This window comes from Pyxicephalus adspersus, chromosome 5, assembly GCF_032062135.1.
Source record: "Pyxicephalus adspersus chromosome 5, UCB_Pads_2.0, whole genome shotgun sequence".
In the NCBI taxonomy this organism is placed as follows: Eukaryota; Metazoa; Chordata; class Amphibia; order Anura; family Pyxicephalidae; genus Pyxicephalus; species Pyxicephalus adspersus.
The window spans coordinates 78,054,941-78,076,412 of record NC_092862.1 but is presented as its reverse complement, the minus strand read 5'-3'; the positions used below and the strand labels follow the sequence as shown (position 1 = coordinate 78,076,412).

General features: G+C 35.7%; 1 protein-coding gene across 3 annotated transcripts in view; it reads right to left on the bottom strand.

Annotated features, from left to right (window-relative positions):
* Positions 1-21,472, bottom strand: part of GALNT1 (polypeptide N-acetylgalactosaminyltransferase 1) — an 87,916-nt gene that overhangs the window by 18,616 nt on the left and 47,828 nt on the right. For all 3 annotated transcript variants that reach the window (XM_072411919.1, XM_072411921.1, XM_072411920.1), the window contains 5 exons: positions 13,296-13,462; positions 3,283-3,490; positions 1,250-1,420; positions 489-606; positions 147-327 (listed from right to left, as the gene is read on the bottom strand). In XM_072411919.1, coding sequence (XP_072268020.1) covers positions 147-327; positions 489-606; positions 1,250-1,420; positions 3,283-3,490; positions 13,296-13,462 — 845 coding nt within the window. The remainder of the gene's footprint in view (positions 1-146; positions 328-488; positions 607-1,249; positions 1,421-3,282; positions 3,491-13,295; positions 13,463-21,472) is intronic.

Below are 21,472 nucleotides of genomic sequence, written 5' to 3'. Positions count from 1 at the left end.
CGATTGTTAGCAACTTAGTTAAGTATACCACATCAGCTCTTCAGCTAGATCATAGGCAGTCATTGTTTGATTGCAAACTTATCCTAAAAGCATTTTTGGAACAGGTTAGATTTCATTAAATAAATAACAAATGAAGTAAGCTTTACCAGGTGAAATTATATAAAAGAAATTCTTGAATTCGTCCATCCACACTTCTGCCAGTCTTCTATTGTTTTTGTTGATGATTTGTCCTGTTCCACCCGGAAAAGTGTACGGAGTAGCTTTTCGAAATACATGACCAACATGAGAACAGGTAACTATTTCAAGGGTACCTCCACACTGCCAAATCTAAAAAAAAATAAATAAAATGTAAATGCAAAAAAAAAAACCTAATTTTTTTTTTTAGGTTATCTAATGGAAATATAGAAGCATCTATGGCATGGAAAATAAAATTATAGTGTACACTACTAAGCATACTTTAAAAAAATTTGGGGCTTGAGAAGACTTACCCGAAAAGATATTTCTAAATTTTCCCCACCCCATATGTCCATTCCAGCATCATAAGTTCCTATCTCCTGAAAATAATCTCTATCGATTGAGAAAAGGCCTCCTGCCATAGTAGGGGTCCTGGAAAAACAAAAGCAGAAACATGCAACAGAACTAGAAATCCAAACATTTATGTATTTGACAAAGAATGGTTTACATAAAAATTTGATACATGCTACCTACATAGCTGTGAGAGCATGCGAGGTGTCATGACTGCAGTTACCAGTCGGTTTTTTTTTTTTTTTTTTTTTTTTTAATTTCTAGGGTAATGTACTTCATAAATACAATATAAATTTAGTAAAGTAAGGAGACTTGTCAGCAAAAGCAATGATCTAGGGCAATGAAAATTATTTGGGAACCACATTCATTCCCAAATGCACCATTTTTGTAAAATAGCGAAATCCAAAAAAGAGCAACCATTAGTAAAACAAACACACTTTAGTTTTTAACGATGAGTATATAGTCTAATTTCTTTTTTGTGGGAAGTCCAAATTAAAAATAAAAATATGCCCTCAGTGGGTAATTGATTCCCATTAACTGTTCTTCTATCATTTTGTTCTCAATAAATTATACAATGTAAATGAAAAAAAAAATATCAAAGCTTGAATATTTCGCCCATTGAGAGCCAATATGCAATTTCAGTGTTTACCTAAATTTTTATTAGCAGTGCATTCATTGGCATATTCTTACATAATTTAAAAAGTAATTACTGACGTTTCCTCACCTCACGGGAAGAGTTCTGTCGCCTCGCCTTCGATCCATTTCACGCTGAGGAACAGGGTACCATCTAAAGTTTAGTTTCCAGTTGAACCCTCCATATGTCATATCAGAACCCGCCATATATTCAAAGGTGTCATCGCTAATTACATCAATAATGGGGCACACAACCGTCCTCCTGACGAAATAGGAAATAATTAATGATTATGTATGGTTTAAAAAAATGTAATTAAGTCATTACTGAAATGTTTTTTTTTTTTAACCATTTTACTGCATTATGTTCAAAAAACCTCCATAATTGGGAAAACAGACGACACCAACAAGGTCTCAGGAGAGTGAGCATGCAACTTGTTACATGATGTTTAAATACTGCTGATTAAAATTGGGCACTTACAAAATAACACAAAGTAAATTAAAATCAGTCTGTCTCTGTATTTAACATCTACACAAAATGTATTTTACTATACGACTTCTGTGAATTTTCTACATTTCTGCATACAGTGTCCCACACGCATGCGCATTGAGAACCACAGTCTGTTCTTACATTTTCAGAAGGAGAAGGGCATGTCACCCAATCAGGTGCATGTGCAGTGTGAAATTGGGTGATGTAAGAAGGAAGAACATGGTGGCGACTGATGTCCAGTCCGTACAAAGAAGAAGGAAGATGGGGAGTGGGACCTTGTGGACTGGAGTCTGTGGAGGAATCCCCAGGTATAAAGGCAAGTTTTTTTTTTAAATCTAAAGTTCTGCTTAAATGTAGTTTGGTTTGAAATCATAATAAATAATGACTTCAGACAAGAATATATAATATCAGCAGCATGGTTGGCTCAGTGACTAGAACTTGCCTTTAAAGCTCTCAGGTCACAGGTTCCAATCTCAGCCAGAACACTATCTGCAAGGAGTTTGTATGTTCTCCCCATGTTTGGAGTGGGTTTCTTCCGGGGACTTTGTAAAGTGCTGTGTAATATGTTGGCGCTAAATAAATACAAGTTAATGAACATTTAGCATGTTCATTGGGATACGTAAATTATCCTTTGCAGAGATATAGGTTAATTAGTAAATCCTTTAGTTATGTGTATTTTTTCTGTTTTTATTCTTTTTTTCTCCCCTTTTGCTATAACAAACTCAGTCAACTATACCATACATTTTACATACCACAGTCATTAGTATGGTGAACCATATTATAAGCAAATATCATCTCTGACACAGTAAACCCATGACAAAGCAGATAACTCCTATATTTGTCTATACTGACAAGTCCACTATGGGTCAAGAAAGGCATTGTACTGGTTTGTAGAGCGTTATCTAGAAGAGATTATTCAATTAAAATATTATAGCCTAAATCTGGCTATTATTGGCTGTGTAGCAAAAAACAACAGATTTTTGCAGCAGAACATAAATGTGTTACCTTAAATAATAATAAAAAACACTATAATGCAGATACCAAGGTATTGTAATATGAACCTTATTGATTTAGTCACATAAGAAACCAGACAACATGCAATACTTAAGAGATTTGTTAAAAACAAAAAAAAAAACCAACAGAAATCTAATAAAGGTGATGACAATACCGATTGCTGTTTACTTGAGTTAAAAATCAATAAGCAGATATTATAAAGAACAACCTGCATTGACTGGTAACCTTTCAGAGTTTAAGCCAACTTTCTTTCAAAGTCATATAAATGCATTCTTCAATCTGTAGAATAATTTTCACAATGATGCCTGGTGGTCACATCACAATTAATAAACTCTTCTAAAAATGTATGCAGTTTACTGTCTTATAAAACATAGAAGCTTTTCCCTAATGTTGGTTCCAAGTTTAAACAAAACAAACAAACCAACACAAAAAACAGAAATATAAGATATAAAAGATAATATATTCACAGGATTCAAGTACATGAAAAAAGAGCTACATTTAGGCAGCATAGTACTTACATGTATGTAACATTTCCTCCCAAACTTTTAGGTGTTTAATGTTTTGTGAAAGCTAAAAGAGAGACATACTCAAACATCAATGGCGATAAAGCATTACATGATTACCTGTCATGTTTAATCCGTGCTAGCAAAGGTTCCAGCCAGCCTACTGTACACTCACAATGTGCATCTAGAAACGTGATGACTTGTCCTTTGGAAGCAGCAGCTCCCTTAAGTCTGGCTCTAATCAGGCCTGAACGTTGTTCCATGCGAATAACATGTACAGGTACTTTGAGTTTTCTGACATATATTTCCAATGGTCTTTTCAAAAAATCTGAAACAAGGAAAAACGTTGTGTGTTTACAATAAATGCAATAGGCAGTAGCCAAATAAAGTGGGAAAATCTTATGAACATTACAGCAAAACAAATTCAATATATTTTTCATGGTATTAGGCATTATTTGAAGCTTCTCCAGTGACCAGAGAGGTCTTATGAATTAAAAGAAGGCACAAAGTGTGTAGAGTATACATTTTGAAAATAAATATTAGAAGTTCATTCTAATAGCATGGAAACATATAGTATATATAGAGTAAAGCCTCTTACGAGACAAGTCACTTTTATTTGACCCAAGTAAATACAATAACAATCTTTTATTTAGAAATCTGAAGGAATCGGATTATCAATGGCCAGATTTTTGAATGTCAACCTGCAATTGCATTCTATGACACACTTTGCATATGGTCACAATAAGTCTGTCATCTGCAGCTTTCGGTTGTAAAAAACCTGCAGTGATGTCCATGGGTGCTACTTCTAGCAGACAGTTTGATGTGTTTAGACTTGGAAAAGGTGATGTCAAGTTACTATTAGATCACTATTGGACGTATTTTAAACTGCTGTGTGAAAAAATAGACAAATTGCTTTTAACTAATTGTATATAGTCAGCATTGTATATAGTACAGCAAAAAGACACATAGTAGTCTTAATGCATTAACGAGTTCTCTCACAGACTAGATAGATATTGTCTTCATAAAAGACAAAAAAGGAAAATAATATCCTATGTGGAAGCAAGGTCAAACAACTTGTCTTTGCACAAAAAATGATCAAGTGACAGCAGGTGCCCTGAAATGATGAGTTTAATTTTAAAAATATATGCCTGTGACAGTGCGCAGTTTGCCAGCAGTCTGCAGGGTCGAGAGGCCCTGCAAGTTCGGAGCTGCATTTTAGCACACAGAGTTAGGGATGTGTTCAGATAAAATGGTCTTTAAAAGCTGAAAAGTAAAGGAGATACAGATCAGTCATGCAATTTAATCAAAAAATGTCATCTGACTTGAAGATCATTAACATAACATCATTGTACAGAAAACCAAAGAGCCTTGAAAGAAATGGGAAACCTCACACAAAACCATTATCTCAACATCATTAAACCTGCAAGGATCTGCAAGAGGAGACAAAAGCAACAGAGAGAGTAAACATACAGATAAACTGTAGTTTATTCTAGATTTCTGTTTCCTGCTGAGCTCCTGAAAGAGACCCTTATGAGTAACTGTATATGAATTATGTATATGTATTATGAAGAAGCTGAAGATGAGGAATAATGATAAACAGGTGCTTTCTTTTGTAAGAAAAAGGGTACTGGAACTAACATCTTGTTAGTACAGACAATGTCTGTCCCCACCCCCATCCCCCAGGCACTGTGCCAGACCTTTCCCCCAAAGAGCACCCAATACAGAGGTATGTGGGGAAAAGAGGGTAAGGAAAGCTTTTATGAGGGCTTTAGAGTTATAATTCTTAATATCCTTTTCCGCAGCTCAGCACTGCACCGTGAATGCTCTCAATCACTGTGTCGGCAGGAAATTGTCAGGCGCATTTAAACAACCGGACCGGCTCAATTGTTGTCACAGGTCACGCAGCTCACACTGCATGTGATGACACTTCCCAAGCACTAAGGCTGCTCAGCCACTGTCCAGTATTGAAGCACACATGCACAGCCTGTATTTACAGGCTAAACTGTCATTTTCAGACAGCTGTTCCCCTTCACTGACTTTTACGAACTTTGAAAATCCGTTGGAAAAAGCTGCTGGAACTCTGTTCTGGTACATTCAATGAGAAAAAAAAAGCCCTGTTTGGTAACTAAAATAACCTTTCTCAATTTTCAGGTTTTAGGGATGCCCTTCAAACAGTTTTATGAACATTACCATGACCAATGAACTGTAAATATAACATTATTATAGAAATTATATGTAATACATGAAGGAAAAAATAAGGAGGGTGGGAGAAAAATAAAGCATGTGTGACAGTTAAACGTTTACACCAGATATTAGCATTTGAGTTTTTTTCTTTTCCAGTACTCTTTTGACCATACAATTATTTATTTTGCATCTTCCTTCCCCTGTTCGCTCCTGAGATTTGCTACAAGTTTCACTTGCTATCCGGTCTCTAAAGAGCCTTTCTCACCTACACAGTTTCCAGGGTACAGTGTGCGAATCTGAAATAAAGGCATTGTGAGGCTCTCCTGTGCCCAGATTGTCAATGTCAATTTCTTTTATAGATTACATATTTCCCTCCTGCTTCCCTCAACCTTTGCGTATCCCTAACTAAAGCTGAAACTGTATGTCTAATGTTCCTATCATAGTCATGTAATTAGAACAGTCTAAATCCAATTTTGAGGGGAAGCCAAATTAACTGCATGTTTTTGGGACATGGGAGTAAACCGGAGTGCCTGGGGAAAACCACGCAAACAGGTGAGAGCCTGGGGTCCTCCTGCAGAAATCTGGTTGAAAAAAAAAGGATGTCTTCACAAGGTAAGATTTTACAGGTAAATAAGAATAGAATGTTAAAATATGTATATACTTCTATGGAAAAATACTTGCTGAAATAATGTCTGGCAACAGGGTCTCTTCAAAAAAAAAAAAATGTGCAAGTATACTGGTGGAGTGGTGGTTGTTGTATAGTAATCTGGTATAGTAATGTGTCTTTTACACATTTCATCCAATTAGGCAGAGCTGCCCAATAATACTGCCAAAGAAGTTTGCATGAAAAAGTGCCAAGTGACCTTTGTGCAACAAAACCACGCATTAGGGTGCATCAGATATTTTTCTGACAGTTTCTTTAATAATGATGAAGAAACAAGAAGCCATTGTAATTCATTGTGATAAAAAGACCCTGTTTCAATTGCTATGCTAGTTAAATACATAGCATGGTTCACAACTGTATGTCAAGAAATGAAACCCCACATAAAAAGGGAACACAGAAGGTGACCATACACAGGTTTTTGTATTTTGTAAAAACAGTTTACTGTCTGACAGATTTATAGCTGTATTTGAAAGACTTTTCTAGGGAAAGAATCGGTCACAATAATTATTCTTTTAATCGACGAGTTGCGTGACCTATGTGTTTAAAAATATGAATAACTACTGAAGGGATGCAAATGTAACTAACACAAGGTAAAATAGGTAATTTAAACTAATAGCAAGTTATTAAGAATTTTTAGTCCTAGATGTGTCCTTTCAAACAAACACTATATTTTTCCACTGAACAGTGTAGATGTGCATATGGGCACCTTTTAACCTTAACAAATACATTTGGACTCTATCCATTTATTCAAAATTTAATTGAAAGTGTTTTCACTGGCGTGAAGATCTGCAAATTTCTTGGGGAAGGAGAACCAATGACATAATGACATGAGCTTTTACATACCACTGACATAAAAAAAAAAAAAAAAAAAAACATTTGGCCCTTGGCTTGTTCTAAAAATATTTAAATCTAACCTGAGGTGTAAAAACAACACACAACATGTTGTACTGTCATTTAACTAAAATAAAGCCAAAATAAAGAAACTATGCGTATGGGGAAAAAACAAAAAACAAAAACAAAAACAAAAAAAAAACAAAGCTTAAAGGGTGTACACCCTAGAATTCAATAGCTTATAGAAGCAACTTTAGCAACAATAACTTGAAGAAATTGTTTTCTTTAAGACTCTCACATCATTGGAAGTTTGGCCCAGCCCTTTAAACACTGCATCAGTTCATTGAGGTTTGCAGGTATTAGAATAAGGACAGCTCTCTTAAGGTGCTGCCACAGGGAAATTAGGGTTCAAAGAATGTAAGTGGATAGCTGTACGTGACAGGTTAGCATGATGTGACCATTATGGTTTTGTTGTCCTTGGTTTCCCCAATTTGCATGTTCACTTTAGAGCTTCTGGGGGCACTTTGTTTTGAAACTGCAAGTGAGACAAGATTCCTGTATTTTTGCAGGGTTTTCAACCTGTGCCTTTTTAACTTGAAATTCTTTAAAGCTAGCGGATGATTTAGCTACCAATAACTATAAGGATACCCTGAATATCCAGGACCTTAGAACAAACAGTTTATGGGATATGAAGGTTTGAACATGGAGTTGTTAGGTGGCAGAATATGATAATCAGCCTTAACAGACACCACTATTACACTGTGTTGCCAATGATATTAATGTACACTATCACTCGGACAGCATGGCCAGACCAGGCAGAGCAATAAGTTAAGATCATTGGCAGCCCTGCATATTGTTTTATGAAAAGTATTTTGACAGATTTTTTTTTTTCAGTTTCATCCCACCATGTTCTCTGTAATGACTCCGATCCTGGCTTTACTACCTAGTAAATAATCACTGACCCAGTATGTACATAGTGCCCAATTTTGGAAAATGTTTCACAGTATTTTAAGAAAGCAGGTAGATAGATAGCGCTCACTAAATTCTGGCTTACATATTGACAATAATTACATAATGTTCTTCTCAAAATAAAGCTTGGACCTGCACAAGAGAGTAAGCTCATTTAAACATAGGCATTATGATCCTAAATATAGCAGAGATTAGTGGACATTAATGGAAATTTTTCTGCATTTCTCTGGAAGGATCCATTGCAGAGATTCTTAAATTGTCACGTCTTATTTGATGCATGTATGTTACGGTAACTATAAATATTTCAATTTTATTTTAAATTAAAACTGTTTTAGTTTTAAACATATATCTTTAATGTTTGTTTGCACTGTGGCCTGCAAGCTTTATCCTATTGTCAACAGCGGCCCCCAGATGAAAAAAGGTTAGGCACCATTCTATTCGTGTACATGAAACATATGTTATATAAGTGTTGGGGGTATATCTTGGGTCAAAAAGGCTAACCGCAATAAGTTTTGAGAAAGAACTTTATAAATTTAAAAAAAAATAGTTTAAATATTTAATTATTGATAACTTTATTCATGAAAATATTGTCACATAATTTAATTAATAAGTCCTGCGACTTTTTGTACCATCGAACAGTTACTATAAAGGATTGTCTATTTGGTGCTGTGCCTCTCTCCTCTCTACGTGCTGCTATTTTTGTTCCATCAATCATGCTGAAGAGATAGGGAACTCTGGTCTGTCACGTAAGTGCACATTTTATTATTTTTGTTAGGAAACCTATGTGAACACTGAGATTGTATTATCAAAAAATCTTTACAGAACATATGGTTTTTCTAGAGGAAGCAGATGATAGGTCCAAGAAACGTGTTGAAAGGTATCCATTGACAATTGTTCGGCTATTAAATAAACCTTGAATGGTGTATACTAATTGTTTTTAAATATTGTTGTATTTTAACTATTGTTGTTACAAAAAAATATTGATTTTTTAAACCAAGTACAAATATAATGGGTTGCCTAAATACATTCCTAAAAAGTCCCTTTAAAACGGAAAAGAAGTTTTAATATCCCAACATAAAGAACTGTAGGAAAAACATTTAGGGAGTATCTGGCACAGAGAACCGATACACTGATACAAAGTTGTCAGGACGAAATCAAATGCTTTAATGCCTATGTAGCCACTTAAGTGGAGACTAATGTCCATTTTCTGAAACATAAAATTTACAGATGGGGCAATAAAGTAGGATCGATGCTAGCGTAACTTACAAAACCTCCCTGTTCCTAAAGAATAATTCTCACGGGTAAGGACTAACAGTCCGCAGTCTTACATACAGCCCAAGACAAAATCAGTCGTATATTGGAAGATTTTTATAAGCAGCTGGCTTCAGGACCTAGGGAGGCTTTGAACAGACCCATATATGCTGAGGAAATTCAGAAAACGATCAGTACCATAAAACACTGGGTCGAGATGGCCTCTCTATGGAATTTTATAAAATGGTCAGTGCGGAAATTACCCTATTATTAATAGAGGTATAGGATTCAATGTTGTTGTACAATACACCTTTCCCGTATATGAATGAGGCTCACACAATTTTAATTCCAAAGTAAGGTATCCTACATCAGTATCCTCTTATAGTCCAATCTCCCTGCTTAGTTGCGATTACAAAATTTAGACAAAATTTATGGCTAACAGATTGGAAAGATTTTTACCATCTCTTCTCACTCCATATCATATGGGTTTTGTTGGAGTTCGTACAGCAATAGCAGCAATGGTCGCGGCGGCTAGGGTAAACACCCCTAAGTCGATGCTTATAGGGTTGGGGGCCGAGAAGGTGTTTGAATGAGGAATGGCCCCTCCTATTTTGGCTCAAAACACTTTCCGTCAAATTTTTGCCTCCTACATACGATACATTTATAACTCCCCCGGAAACAAAACTTCTTAGAAATGTCACCTTATCTGCCCTGGTGTCTATGACTAGAAGGACTTGTCAGGGCTGTCCATTGTCCACCCATATTATTTAACCTAGTGCTAAACCCCTTTCTTCGTCTTTTGGAATCCTCAAATTTTGAAGAAATCCAGATAGTCACAGTTATGACCTTTGCTGATATCCTACTTCCAATACATAGCAAAACCAAAACACAGCCTGCCAGACATGATTAAACTTATCTCAATACAGAATGGTGTTGGGTTATGTGATCAAACTACATAAATCTAAGGCTCTACATCTACACAGATGTATTAGGCCGAGCTGGAGTCATCAATATCATTTGTATGGTGTAAGGATAGGCTAAAGTGTTTGGGTGTTACAATTTTTACAAAAAACCCTCTAAACTTTACCGCTCCAACAATCCCCCCTTATGGCGTATGGTTCAAGAACAGCTACAAAAATTGGCCCATCTACAGCTTTCCTATATTGGGCGAATTAACTTAACCTCCCCAGTTGTAACCCCGAGTCAAACTCTGGGTAGAAAAAAAAAGATGCTGGAAGCGTTAACCCCGGGTCACACTCGGGGTAGGTAAAACTATGGGAAATATATTAGTATAGAAATAAATATATAGTAATAGAAATAATAGTAAATAATTGTATTGCATTTAATACAAAATAACTGTATTGAAGGCAATACATTGGTTTTATTTTAGTAAAAGCAGTACAATTTACAGTATAATATAATAGTATAAGTAGAATATTTAATTTTTTAAAAAATTAAAAAAAATGTTTTTAATTTATTGAATTTATTATTTTGACATGATTTTGTGTTTCAAACTTTCTTATACTATTACAATATACTGTAAAATAAATTTCCATGAAAAACAATGTCCCGCTTTTAGACATATAAATCCAGACAGAAATGAACCGCTCAGGAGATAAATCAAGATGATCACATTTATGAAAATTCTACATACCCTGCAGATGTTACCAAATATAGTAAGACAGACAGTCTTAACAAGATATTTATTAAGCTTTTCACACTTACATTTGGGCGGGTAAAAAGCTCAGCTGTGTATACTCCAACAGCAGGCCAGAGTACATCAGAGATTAGATACATGATACTACCAGTTAAGCGATTTCCCCACTGGAGCAACAATTTGCCCTAGAGACACCTCTCCTTTACATCTTACATACACATAAAGAACTACTACCCCCAGAATGTCTCCTGAATCGCCTATTGTACTTATGTACTTTATGTACGTCTGGCAAAAAGTAAGAAAAAGTTTTTTTTTTTTAAATAGCCACACCTCCCAGTTACTTCCACTATGGCGTAATGGAGATTTTTCATGGATATTTCATAAACCCCAGGGGAAGGATCAGGTCAAATCTTTAGTTAATGGTTTGACCCAGAAAGTAATATCTCACTAAGCCATCTCAACCCTGTATCCCTCTTTAAGGATACAAACTTTTGCATATTTGCAGTTAGGCTCTTGTGTATCTGCAATTATCAAAAATCTTTCGCCTATTGGACAAAATAATATCTGTGTCCAATCCAGCTAGAAGAGCCAGAACTACATCACCAATAGAACGAAGTAAGAATATGAGACTAGGAGTACTGGACTGAGCAGGTGGGCCAAACATTTCTCAGAACGTACCCCTAATAGGGGCCTGAATAGATTTCCGTAGAGCTTGGATGGCAATACCTTCTTCAATGTATAGAGAAATTATTTTAAAGCTTTTCCATTAAGCATAAATCTCACCAATGTGTTCCTATCAGATGAATCTTTGCTCCTCCTTACAGTGTCTAAAATGTGGTGGTTTAGAGGCAGATTTGTACCACATGCTGTGGAGCTGCTCGAAAATTTGGTACTTTTGGAGAACTGTGGTAATATATGCCCTTTAGAATTTGGTGAAATATCTACTGCTTACAACAGATAAGGCAATTTTTGGGGAGCTAACTTGATTGTGGCAAAGAAGACAACCTTATATAAATGGATTAAGCCAAACCCTCCCTCACTCCCTTTATTTCTTGAAAGGCTATGGTTTATATTCCAGATAAAATGTACTGAAGCCTCTTTAGCTAAGTAGACCCATGTCAAATGGGTTTTTTTTTTGAGGTATGGGAATCATGTATAGCCTTATTGTCATTAAACCCAAGAGAATTGTTTCCACCTTTGAACAGACCACATGCCTACCACCTTCAAGATAATTACCCTCCGGCCCTGTGTTAGACGCAAACTAGGTTCCATTTGTTCGACATTTGTGCTAATCTATATCTAGTAGATTGATTCGTTGTCACGAATTTCATTTAAATTGCTAATAATTGGCTGTTTTGAGTAAATAGGTACTTTGAAAAATAATGTATTGACATAGGATTGCTTTAATTGATAGTGGTTTACTGTTAGACAGCATTACAGTTTTTGGCCACACAACTATATCATTATTAAATGAAACAGGCACAGTGGACACAGGAACATTAAGATTTCTGATGATGAACTTTTTTTTGACCTGTCCATGCTTTTTATAATTTTGGCTCTCAAATCCTCAAACAAATCTTTGCTCTTCCTTCTTTTATCCATGTTCAGTGTGTTACACATAGACCTTTAAATCTGAGAGACATTGAGAAGCTGGCAAAGTAAAAGTGGTTCAAAATTTCAGTAGAGAGATGTAAAAGACTCACTGATTCATGCAAAAAGCGATTATCATCAGGTATACCTTCCAAAGGGTGTGCTACCAAGTATCAAGTCGAAGGTGCCAATAATTTTGTCCAGGTCATTTTTGACATTTGGTGCGGAATGTCTTTGTGTTCTTCCAGTGGCAACAAAATAAATAAATATGACAATACCAAAGCATTTGTATTTGCAACAGTTTACTGGGAGAAGTGGTGCATTTTCTGACATAAATGCAAAGGTGGCAATATTTTTGGCCATGAGTGTACTGTATGTGTGTGTATGTATAAGTGTATGTGTGTGTGTATGTATGTATGTATGTATGTATGTATGTACACACACAAAGAATTTAAGCAGAGAGATGTTGCTTTGCACACCAAAGTACTTTACACAAGAGTGTAAAGTAAACTTTTTTTTAAAATGAAAAAATTACAACATTTAATAATCCTATGCACTGGCAAAATTTATTGCGGCTTCAACTTTACAAGTAGTGCAATGTAATTTTTCTATGGGAGAAAAATAGTGTGCTACACTGATTTTTCTCTTCTACTGCCCGCTATTAAAAAAATATGCTGAACAAGACCTGCCCTGTAAGGAAATATCAGAGATGTTTTAGATCACATCACCTTATAAAAAGGTGTAGACTGACTACTTCATGCTATACCTCAAATAAACATCTATGTTTCTAAAAAACCTTTATAACCCCATTACATTTTAGGAAAATTGTGATCAAAATTGGGAGGTGTAGAATGGTATGCATATTTCACAACTTAAGTGAAGCTTGAACAGTTTCCAACTTCGGTGGATAGTTGGTAAAAAAGGCATTAAAAATTTTAAAGAATACCAAATTTAACTAATAAAGTCAGTAGGGTACTTAGTTCTCACCTCGCTCACTTGCATCATCCACAAGAATGATCTCTTCTAGGAGGTGTGTTGGGGATCTATTTATAACACTGTGCACTGTCCTCAGTAATGTCGTCCAGGCTTCATTGTGAAACACTATTACAACACTTGTTGATGGTAAACTATCAGGATATACTTTTGTTTTACACCTAAAAACAGAAAAAATCCATTAAGAATGAAGAAGCATAGGAAAACATCACCTATATTTAAGCAAAATAAACTATACAAACATTAGCTAGCAATAAAAGCTATGGACTGTGATCTTCGACCTACCAGGCTTCACTTTAGACCAGTTGGTATGATAACCAGTCTTACCAATCAATAGTGAGGTTCACCCACTCTTTGCAGAACTGCTCGAAGCCTTGAAGGCAAAAGAAGTGTGATAGAGGTAAAAAATTGCAGTGGGATTCACATTCCAGAATTTTTGCTTCCTTGGGATACAAGAGAACTCTAAAAATAAACAAATCTGGAATGTGAGGTGACTGCTATTTGCTGCATATAGCATTTTCTTTATATAAATTACTCCTCAGATTTACTTAAGGGATTGTTGAAGGCAAAAGAAGTGAACTTTTTAATTTGATTCCCAAATCCTCAGACAAATCTTTGCGCTTCTTTTTTTTCTCCATGCTCAATGTGTTACACACAGATCTTCAAATCTTACAGACCTGGAGCAGCTGGCAAAGGAGGATTGGTACAAAATTCCAGTAGAGAGACGTAAATGACTCACTGATTGATACAAAAAAAGTTATTGTCATGAGTTATTTCTTCCAAAGGATATGCTACCAATTAATAAATACATAAATCTGGTGTGTGAAACGACTTATTTGCTGCACATAGCATTTCCTTTACATAAAAAGCTCACAAAAAAAAGATTTGTTGTTATAAGGAACATATGAAAATGTTACGCATTTTATTTACATGAGCTGTACATTGTGCACAGCGTGTACAGTCTCAGCATAAGTAGTTAGTATTGAAATTGCTGAAATATTTTTGCCTAAATTAGAGCAAGGTTATAGAAAAAATATGGATAAAGTATCAACAAGCAAAAATATACAATATTTTTAGAGGGGAACTATTGCTCTTTACTGGAGACTGCCAAATGTTTGAGTTGGGGCTTGGATTGGCTTCATTGTATGAAGGCATTATTGTGGCAATATAAACACAAGCGAAGAATTCTTCTAGTAGTAGTTCTACAGAACTACTGTCATTACCAGTTGGCTGGTGTTTTTGAGGCTGTGAAAAAGCGTCCTACTATGGTTAGATACTGCAAATTCCGCATCTCAAAATCAGCATTTTATGGGCATACTTGACCAAAAATATCTCATGACAGGGTTACTTTGGATTCCCAGATGCAGAACTTTACTGCAGCAGCTTACTTTGAGCTAAATAGGCTTTAGCACAGGATTCTCTTTGTCTTATGAAGGGTAGAGAACTGACTATTCTACTGCTTCTACCAACGTCTTATGATGGAGCTCAAGGAGTTCATTGCTTGTGGTCAATATCCATCTTCTTATTTACACCACTGCTGCCACTACTTTTGTATGGACGACACCACATTGCAATCCTGATCATTTTTCCTATCTGACATAGAAGATTTATTCTTCCACTAGGAAGGTAAAAAACAATTTGGTAAGGTTGGTTTTGGATACAGTAGTTGGAATTTGTTGTACAAGCGACCATAGTGTGTAAAGTAATTTATTCTTGTTCTCAACAGAACTAGCAGGAATGTGGAGATGTGCAAGAGAGAAAAAGATTTAGTAGAAGAATATCTCACAGGACTACCTTTCTGAACCGGTAGCTTGGCTGACCTGCTGAACTTCTGAAAGTCTTGTGGGCAGTGGGAAGCAGAGGCACCAACCCCAACCTCTCAATACCTTCACTACTGTCATTAACCCAAAGTCCAACTGTTGAGGTCTGGTGGACAAGAGAAGTTGTACCAAAAGGCCATAGAAAAGAAGACCTGATATCTATCATTGATAATATCAAAGAAAACAAAAGCGGACTGAAAAAAACGTTTTTTAAGAGTTGAGGAGATCAGCCTACTTTAGGTTACCAGCAGTCTTTCCACAGAACTAATAAGATATCTCAGATGTTTCCGACAAGATATGGGGTGGAAAACGGCAACAGATAATCAAAGGTAGCAATTGTCATCTATGTGTAAAAAAAAAGTACATGCCAGGGTATCTGTGCACATTCATTAAAGGCCAACAAAATAACCTTTTTGCATTTATGACCGCTGGGTCCCTTGCTTACTAATGCGATTACCAAGATGCAGCTGCAGGACCAGAAGGCCAAGCTGCATCAAAGCAGAAAAAAAGGGAAATATACTCCAAATACACACAGGTCTTGGATCACATGTTCAAATCCCAACCAGGACTCTATCTGCAAGGAGTTTGTATGTTCTCCCTGTGCCTGCATGGGTTTCCTCCCACATCTCAAAAAACATGCAATTTTCCTTAGACTACATCAGTGATATATGACCATGACACTAGATTTTGAGTAATATGCCAATGCTATATAAATACTGGCTAATAATAATAATGTTTTTGCACAGTGCAAATTCTGAGTAGTAAAGGAAGGAAAATCAAGCTGTGATCTAGTATGCATTTCAAAATCTCAGCAAAACTTTTTATTTGTTTCAATGAAAATGATTTAGGTATTAAATGTTGATATTAAAAAAACCTTAAACTGACGTACATAGAAAGAATGAATTTAAAGACTTGGCAGAGGTGTACTGGAAATCAACCATTCCATGTGTTATGATAGAAAAAGATTAAAATTCAGGACGCTTACTTGTTTTGCCAGTGGTATGGAAATCTGGAACAAAATCAGCAAACTCTGACACACGCTAATACTTCCTCAACACTTCCTCCCTACTTATTCAATTGTTCTGCTCAAAGTTTGGATAAAAGCTTAAGCTCTAGCTTTTACCTCAATGGCGACACTAAAAAATATTGTATAACCATAACATACAACCATATTTCTGCTTTACATGAGAACTAAAATAGAAAAATAAATCCACTTTTTTTATGTCTGTTGTGTCCCTCAGTTAATGATAGGAGAAAAAAATAGCTTCAAGCGCAAATGCTAAATATAGATTTTTAGATACAGTACCTCTCATGCCTTTTAGTTTGTCATCAACATATATCAACAACATGAAGCCTTACAAGTGCCTATCCATTTCCGGTGACTTGAAAGTCCACCCTCCTCATAAAGGCTTGTGGTTTCTACTGTAACATAGGGATTCAGTAGTATGTATCATTCTTCCTACTTGTGGCGGTCACATGGTCACAAATGACTGACCTTCCCACAGGATAAATTCAGAGATGAAGAAATAAGATGTAGGGCAGTGTGCAAGCATATTTATCACATAAAATGGGTATTCTGCTCTTCGCTTTGCTTATATACAAAGTTTATATTCAGTTATTAACCTGACTGCTGTTAGAATTAGCTTTGTTCATTTTTTTTTTATTTGGCTTTAAGAGAGAATCTAAAAAAACTAGTTGCTTTGTTTTTAGTAAAATATGCAGACCCAAGAGCCTTGGTGGCTTTACAAAATGCTGAACTAAATGCTTATTTATATTGTTTCCACTGTGGATATGATCCCATATGACTCTCTGATACTCCCCATCCATTTTAATGTCAATATTACATTTAGAGTTTTAACTTAAAGTCAGCAGGTGCCATTTTCCAGACTTGTTAAAAGAAAGTTCTGTCGGTCCTCTTATTTTACTAGAGCAAGATTTTTTTTTTCAGTTCAGGTTTATGTTGTAAGAGAACCAAACAGCTCAGTGATTAGCATTCTGGCCTTTGCAGCGCTGTGGTCCCAGGTTTGATTCCTGGCCTGGACAGTTAATGAACCAAGTTTATATGTTTCCTCCATGTTAACTTGATAGAATCCTAGAGCAACATTTAGTGACATGACTTTGTAAAACACTACGGGATATGTCATCTCAATATAAAGTTAATAACACCAATGTCATTTTTTCCATTTAGGCCTTATGTTTGAAAAGTTATATAATACACAATTGTAGGTAAAGTGTTGACCAGTACTACATAGGAAACAAAGGGCACTTTTTAAAAAGATTGCCAGGACAGCCTGGTTGAAAATAGGGAATAGTTAGTATGAGGCCCTTTATTGGTATGGTAATTTTAATGATTTTTTAGCTAATATGAAGTTATTTAGATGGAGTTTGGATAGGCCGGACTTCATTGTTAAGCCATATATTGATATGGAAATTGACTGGTCTACTAGGATTGTCTGGATTTTACCTGTAAAAGGAAATGGGGGCTGGGTGAATCCTGGTGGGACAATTTGAACAGATAAAAAATGTAACAGGTAGGAGAGATGGGTTAGAGACAAAATAGTGATAGAGATATTGACCAAAGGAGAGGAGTAAAAATGACATATGTCATGAATTGAAACAAGTAATTAAATTGTGCAAATTATTGTTGAATGATTAAAGTTGATATCTCCATTGTCTTGTAGCGGGGATTGCATGCCTGTTAATAATTCTGTATACATTTTTACACTTTTGATTTAGTAAAGATACACAATATTAAGGTGTAATATGTATACTAGCTTGCGCACTCCTTTGAGTACTGCTGAGGAACCAAAATTAAATTTAGTATAGTAAAACAGGTCACATTTTCTAAACACAGATTTTTTGCCAAATATTAATCTGGATAGATAGCAGGGTCTTAACATGTAGAGTCTAAAAGAAAGGAGGAAAAGGGGTGACATGAATGAAACCTTTAAATACTTTAAGGTTCAAAAAAGCAATATTTTTTTATATGTGCCCTGCTCAATAACAATGCGACATGATCTTAAACAGAAAAGTTCAAAGTAACCTTTAAAGGAATTTTACCAAAAGAGTAGTTGATACATGAAATAGACTTTAAGAAGAGGTTGTGCGTAGGTCAGTCAACAGTGGTAGAATTCATGCTTGGGACGAAAAAAAAAAAAAAATAGGGACCGTTAATGGTCCACTTGTTTTTTGTATGCCATCATTCTGGGCTTCTACATTTATTGGTTTTTAACCAAAAAGAGAACAAGAAGTCACTGTTAGAGAGGCATGAATGATGGGGCAAATGATCACCCCCATTAATCACTCACGAAATGATCGTTTTTTTTTTTTTTTTTTTGAAGCAGGAAAATTCCTATGTTGTGGCAAGTTCAGTCTAGTTTATTCTGCCTGAAGAAAATATGCCAATGCAGTATATATTGACTAGTACTGTAATGTCATAAAGCTGTGTTTGAGAGCAGTATCACAATTTATTAAAGAGGAACTAAACCCAAAAGTCCATAAAACAAAAACAAAAACAAAAAAAAAAATCCATCTACCTTCAATTCTGCCGGCAGTCCCATCCTCAGGAGGTCTCTTGCATCCTGTCCCGCGTCGTCCCTGCATCCATCCATGAGCCGGCGCTCCGGGTGGCGATATCTTTTCCTCTTCTTCCTGGATCTTCTTCCAGGCGCGAGATCAGGTGACGTAGGATGCCTATCTCACTGCACATGCGGGAGATCGGCAATTTTTTTTCCCACGAAAAGGCTCCTTTTGCGCATGCCCGAGATACTCGGGGATGCGCAGAAGGAGCACCCAAGAGCCTCCTGGGATGCCTGACGTAGGTATCCTGGGAGGCTTTGCGCTCCCATTCATTCACAAACGCCTAGGCGGTCGAGAATTAGGGGGCGGTGCTGCACCTTTTTTTTTAATTTTTTTTTTGAAATTCCGAAAAGTGAAATCTCTGAGTTTAGGTACGCTTTAATTACATATCATATCTTAGCTACTGCATACACTGGACGCTGGACAATTTGAACAAATCTCCATTCACAGAACTGAAGCCACAAACCTACATCAAACCTTTACCATTGCAATTTTATGTGTATATCGCATTTATCTGCTTATCTGTAGGCACGGTTTGAATGAAGTTCTAAAATTGTATGAAGTTCTAAAATTTAGAATGAAGTTCTAAATTGTGTATATATATATATATATATATATATATATATATATATATATATATATATACATATATACATATACATACACACACTTTATTAACACAACTGAATATGCATATGTCCTTATTTGGGTGAATGTAAATTATGTCCGGTTGTATAACATTTTCTGTTCTGTTATCACAGAAGCAACTAAGTTGCAAGTAAAGGGAGTAAATCTATGTTTGCTATACAGGCTGGCAGAAGGTAAATACTCTGAATAGTAACTAGTGTATTGGCTAGAGCAAAAACAATTTTGTTGCATATAAAAATTATGCATTTTTGCAAAAGTGTGTTTGTTAATATAGAACCAGTGGAGCACATGAAAACATGAAAGGTCCACTTGAATAAAGCAGGCACTGAAGCACAGTACATGGTGTCACAGGGGTCACTGAAGCACAACCTCTATTCACCCCTTCTAACAGGTTGCTGGACTTCTCTATAAAAAAAAAAAAAAAAAAAAAAAAAAAAAAAAAAAAAAAAAAAACTATGACGGTGTCCTACCAATGGATAGGATTTGGTGACATTTTCTGCTCATCCCCATTAGTGTACACATGAATGAAAAGTTTCTTACGTGGAGATACTCCCAGCTTTGGTATTTTCTGCGGAGGTCTGACCTTACAAATAAATTTCTTCACAATTAGCAGAACTGATGTCTGCTTGCCGTGTAGGCTCCTTCAATTGACTTTTAGGCTCCCTATCAAGTTTGTAGGAGGCATGAACAGAACGCTACCTGCTAGAACTCTAGCTTTCAGCATTAAAGTCTCTTCTCCTCTTGCCTCTATTCTAAATCAAGCGGCAGCAAACTATCCATAGATTTCCAAGTCACTAACTCTTTAAAAAAAAAAAAAAAACATATGAGCTTTCCTTCACTGTCCTAATTAAGTTATTTACCTTCACTTCTGGCCCAGAGATATAATAGGAAGTAGGAATATATCTCAACAAAGAAGAAATCCCTTGTAAGAAAGTTGTCACCCATTGGGTGTTTTATTGGATGATTTACCTCCATCACTTTTTCCCATATCAGCTCAAGCAAGTGCAACACCATTACAGAAAAAATAAATAAAAACAAAAAAAGCACCGCTCCCTTAGTTCTTGATCGCTTAGGCAATCGAGAATGAATGGGAGCGCACAGCCCCCCAAGATACCTACAGTCACACATGCCAGGAGCTCTTTCATCAAAAGGGAGTTTAACAAATTGGCAGTGCTACAATATCTTCGGAAACTCTTTAGACATGATGGCTTTAGGAAGTTTGGATACTACTTGCGTAATTTGTTGCCTAGGAAGGTCAAACTCTTTCAGCAACTTCCCACTGTTCAAGTATGGAGGAAAGTGAAAAAGCACCTCCACCTAGGCATTTCTATCCAGCAGGTGTTCAGTAATTAAATGGAACTGGGAGGAGACTTGATGGAACATGCGTGCATGCTAGCATATCCAGGCCACACCCCCAGGCTACATTGTAATGTACAAAGTGGAAGATAGGAAACTGTTATTTTTTGTGTAAGAATATATATATATATATATATATATATATATATATATATATATATATATCCCTTTTGATTTAAGATATCTTGCAAGCTGTTTATGCCAAAATCTTAAAATTCCATGCTGAAAACTGTCCCTCCAAATTCATGGCAGCGTAGAAAGAAGTCTAGTTGATCCAGTCTCAGATATGGTGGAAAAAATGTGAATATTATTTATTATAGGCGAATACTTGCTGCTAAATATGGTTTTAGTAATTACAGCTGTGCCAAAGCAATTCTGGCCATTGTCTATGTGTCTATACACCAGTCTTGCAAACCTTAATATTTTGATATGGCGACATCCAGCTAGCAACAAGAAGGAATCTTGCCATTTTTTTTTTACAAACCCTTAAATGTTGGTACCGATATATTTGTGTTTATTAATTCCAATTAAGAGGAATGTTTGGACCTGTAAATTTCTTTGACTGTAATCAATCTTTGTATGTTTGTCACTTTAAAATAATTATTATTTATTTATTATAATTTAAAATAATTCAGAGCTGCACTGACCAAGTCATGGAGGGGAAAATAAAAAATAAACCATCAACAGACAAGAAAAGGATGTTGAATACTAAAAATGTATTTAAAAAAAAAAAAAAAACGATATTAAAAATATTTACAATTTTAAAAA